Source organism: Sinohyriopsis cumingii, unplaced genomic scaffold (genome assembly GCF_028554795.1).
Source record: "Sinohyriopsis cumingii isolate HCF-2022 unplaced genomic scaffold, ASM2855479v2 utg000898l, whole genome shotgun sequence".
NCBI lineage: Eukaryota > Metazoa > Mollusca > Bivalvia > Unionida > Unionidae > Sinohyriopsis > Sinohyriopsis cumingii.
Window position 1 is genome coordinate 1835038 of NW_028315941.1, and position 4485 is coordinate 1839522.

Genomic DNA, 4485 nt, shown 5'->3' on the forward strand with positions numbered 1-4485 from the left:
TGTTAATAGCGCTCTTCTGTCTGTATTTAAACTATTTTGTTTAAATCTTAAGTGTGTCTTATATTTATGTATTAATATGAACAAAACTAAAAGCTCACAAATTAACATAGGAAAAATGTCAATGTGCAAAGAAGATTGTGATTATTCGCAAGAGGTTAAGAAGTAAATTTTACAGCGGAAAAACTGGACAGTGCTGTGCAGAGTTCATTCGTTATGTCACTACACAATGTATTGTAATCAATCTTGACTACGTTGAAATGCAAGCATGTGAATTTGTAGGTGATATAAATAATACAAAATTATAGCATTACGCTAAATCTTTGATATGAGATTCGTATATTTTTTCATTAAAAGTAAACTCGACAGGCCTAGTGTACTTTTAATGAAACATTTATACATCTTGTGGCATAACAATGATACAACGTATACACACATGCATATTATGTATAGGATGGGGAGCAAAATGGCTTTATGACACAACCTAGGCCCAAATATGTCCAGTCAGTATATCGATTTAAAGATGAATCAATGCAGACATGTAAAGGGCTCCTCTTGCGATTGGGAATACATAGATGCTAATCAGGGCCAGATTAAAGCCCATCCACAGCACATTCAAATGTTGTCTTTTTTGTTTAATTTGTGATGGTGGTTGGGTGGGTGGCTTGATGAAACCTGCCTTTCCGAACTGTTCCAGTGATTCATACCACCTCATCTCGGTCTTCATGCAATGTGCAGTTTTTGCATTTTTATTTGTTTTCCAATATATTTGATTTGGTGAAGAGTTGATAAAATGTATAAATGCCAAGAAATCCAACATAATCGTTGGAGAAGCCAGGGAAAGGTTTCACAAACATAAACAATAAAATACAGATAGATGTGGATGGTATATTATACATGATAGTACAGATGGAAATAAGCATGACGAATGTACAATAGGTACACAAAACAAAACAAAATAATGACAATACTACTTCCTAAAGGAAGCGCAACAAGGAATAAAATACAGACACGGAATCCATTGTTATGTGGAAAACAATTACTTCCTTTGTTGAAATCAACAAATGGGTAAATCGATTTGTTTGTGGAAACAATTATTTTCCTCATCGAAACTAAATTGTTTTTCAATTTTGTCATTGACAAGCAAAGACGAAAATGTTTGAATCATTGTTAGGAAAAATTTACAAATCTATATTTTTATCATTGAAATCAATATTTTCCTATCATTCGTCAAATATAATTTAATATTGAGGCGTGCATCTACAAAAGGATTTCTGCGTTTGCTTATATATTATCTTATTGATGTTCGGGTTTATGACAAGCAAGGAGGCCCAGAGATTTAAATTTAAATGCCACGTTTTATGCATTATCATGGTGCAGTTAAAGGCATACCAGACCATTGTAAACTGATAAACATGTAGATACATTTGAAGTGTTAATATATTTATTCTACCGTAACATTGTCCTTGATATAGGAGAATATTGGATTTTTTGTAAAGGTAAGTGTTCAAGTTGTATGACGGAAAGTTATATACAAGGATATGAACTATCAGCAAATGTAAAATGTTGATTATAATAAAGCATATTTAAACTAATTTACTCGTATCCCATTTATCATAAGAAAGGTTACTGGGTGCTTCTGGAGATTACCTTTCTTATCATGAACAAGGCATAATGAGTATTGCAGGAGGATACCTTTCTCATCACTTCAATTGTTGGATAGGCAAACAAAAAAGTATTTGGAAATTGCGACAGGTACGTTAAACATAAAGTATTACATCAATTGTTAATAAATAACTGTCAAAGTCGGAGTGTATACAGAGACAAACATACTCAACTTCGTAACAAATTTATATTTTGAATGAAATAATCCACGAAACACTGTGAACAAAAAGTGTGAGGAGAAAGTACTTAAAATATTATTTATTCTACATTAAAGAAAACAAAAGAACACAAGCCTTTGGAAATTTACCCATCTGTTTCAGATAAGAAAGCTCGCCTGGTTATTCAGATACATCTTTTATTGTCTCCATTAACTTTGTTTTCTAACTATGGATATAATATTTCATGTATCAATAATATTCTATTTCATCAATTGTCGATTTTCTAGTAACAATATTTACTGTTCTAATAAACATTTGATTTGAGTCGTGCAAATAAAACTATAATTTTATAGACTTTATTTTCATCTCACGTTGAGAACAATTGAAGATATTTTACAGAATTCCTTGTGAATAAACATTTATGATCTGAATAAAATTTTACATTTGAATATAATTTGAAATGAAAAATATTTGTCAAATCTGAACATAATTTGTCACCAGCATGACGTACATATAGCCATTGTTGCAAATGATCAATTACTTTCGGCAACATTGTGTACAAAGTGAAGTTACCTAAGTAGTGCTTTTGAAGAAATTTAACATAAAGTATTTCATGGGAAAAAGAAGATACAATTGAGAAATTGTTTTGTAGATTTATGTAATTAAAACATTCATCATAGCAAATATTTGTAATTGATAAGATGAAACAATTTACTCGTTTAAATATCAAATGTAACCTACATTTGTTGAGACCTACGGTGAATGTAAATGTTGTATGCGCATGAGCGAATGGGGATGGGTAAAAAGTAAAAGATTTGATATGCAGCACTTGCAGCCTCGAGAACAATTCTTACAAAACTGTAGAGTGCAAGTGATCCATAATCTAACTAGACTAAAAGAAGGAATATGTTCATGTGGTCAATATCCATATATATATATATATAGTTCTTTTCCAGGTACGAAAATATGTTCAAATACTTTTTAAAATGGGCTAGTACGAATAGAGAACATGTGTTCATATTGTTTATATTTCCTTGAAGGGGTGCACTGAGCAAACAAGGACGCATCGATAATTACATTCGGCAAAAGTAGCTATTTTAAAACATCCGCGACTGCAATAATGAAGATTTGGTGGTTGACCACGAATAGGATTTTTTTCCCTCTGTCTTCTTCGTTCTCATGAGCAGCTAAATGTTGCGATTACAGAATTGGAGCAGCTGAATAGTCATAATTGGATTCTCCGTGTCTGGTATTCATTTCTTCTTCATTTGAGGTTTCGTTCATGCAACTCTTGTTCACGTCATCGTAGACGAACGAATCATCCTGTCAAGAAATAGATTGCATTAAATAATCTTAATTAGACAATTTTGACCAAACAAAAAACAAACAAAATAAAGCGTAACGAAAATAAAGGTTCCAATAGTGATTGGCGCATATACAAGTCTTTGGTGATCTTTCTAAATATAAGCTTTGTATTGTTTAGATGGATTGTAAAACTTATCTAGGTGATTAGCCCTACGGTCACAGACCAGGTTATCTATGTCATTTCGACCGTATAAGATATATAATTTGAACATCACTGTGCATCAGATTGCATCTTTTGTTCAATAAGTGTAATGAATGAAGTGAACATTCGTTTGTATTGCTAGTACCTGTATGATGGGTATAACGTGTACATTCTAGCCAAATTGAGAGACAGACATAGAGACAGACAGAGAATCCTTGAAATCTACCTCATCTATAGTATTGTACAGGTCTTCGTGTGCATCTTCCTGGAAACATTCATGTCGAATATTGTTTAGGCTTCCAGATTTTGCATTAGCACTATGTTCATCTGTGTTGGTTGTCTTGTCTTTTCGAACCTTTGCATACAGAAATTCTAGTTTGATCCCATCTTTGTCCATATTCATATCGCCATGCTGAATATCGTCACAGCTACATATTCCCTTTGTCAAATTATAATCTTGTGAGCCATTCCTTATGCCCCTACCAATTATATGTGTTGGGGAGTACAATATTTGCAATGATAAGTCACTCCTTAACGGAAACAATTTATTTTGTGCTGAGTCCAAAAGGTTATGTAAACTTCTTGATTTTCTTTTGTGATTTGGATACTCTGATCTGTAAGGTCCTCTGCTAGCAGTTTCCTGTGTATTAGGAACAGGTAATGGTCTATTCTGTATTCTGGAAATCCCTGGTGACATTTTTCCATTTGTGGGTATTGGAAGATTCTCCACTGGATACAAATTGAGAATGTAAAGTGTTATTTCAAGATGTAAATCTTTAGGTGATGACCATACTATTTACTTAGTTTCATGGCAAACGATCAAAAGCTGCAGGACTAGTGGCAGTAATGAAAGAATATCATGCATGCACATCAATCATGATGGAGTCGTATGCAATATAAAATTAGGAATATCACCATGGAGTCCCCTGGCAATTTAACATCGCCATTTTCCACTATTTGAATCGATAAGAATTTAGCATTACGTATGTCACTATTTGGTCTATGAGAAGTTAACATTAGGTTTGGGCAATTCTAGGCTCTATTAAGAACTTAACAATACATATATTGTTACTACGAGGTTCAATGGTAAGTCAATTAGAGCAATTTGGTCATTATGAAGCAGTATTATTTGCACACACTTTTGTTTGTTTTATTCGC

At 32.8% G+C, this 4485-nt stretch overlaps 1 protein-coding gene across 1 annotated transcript; it reads right to left on the bottom strand.

The window, feature by feature from the left end:
• Positions 1 to 386: 386 nt before the first annotated feature.
• LOC149773118 (uncharacterized) lies at positions 387 to 4212 on the bottom strand. Its single transcript, XM_089946808.1, has 2 exons — positions 3554 to 4212; positions 387 to 3143 (listed from the first exon to the last, which is right to left on the bottom strand). Exons 1-2 carry the CDS (start codon positions 4022 to 4024, stop codon positions 3021 to 3023), a joined length of 594 nt encoding a protein of 197 aa, XP_089802934.1. The 5' UTR covers positions 4025 to 4212; the 3' UTR covers positions 387 to 3020.
• Between the last annotated feature and the right edge of the window lie 273 nt (positions 4213 to 4485).

Excerpts from the sequence above, each read along its gene's own strand:
- LOC149773118 (XM_089946808.1), bottom strand. The coding sequence starts at position 4,024 with ATGTCACCAGGGATTTCCAGAATACAGAATAGACCATTACCTGTTCCT. Across the intron at positions 3,144-3,553 it reads TGTACAATACTATAGATGAG|GATGATTCGTTCGTCTACGA; the intron begins GTAGATTTCAAG and ends ATTTCTTGACAG.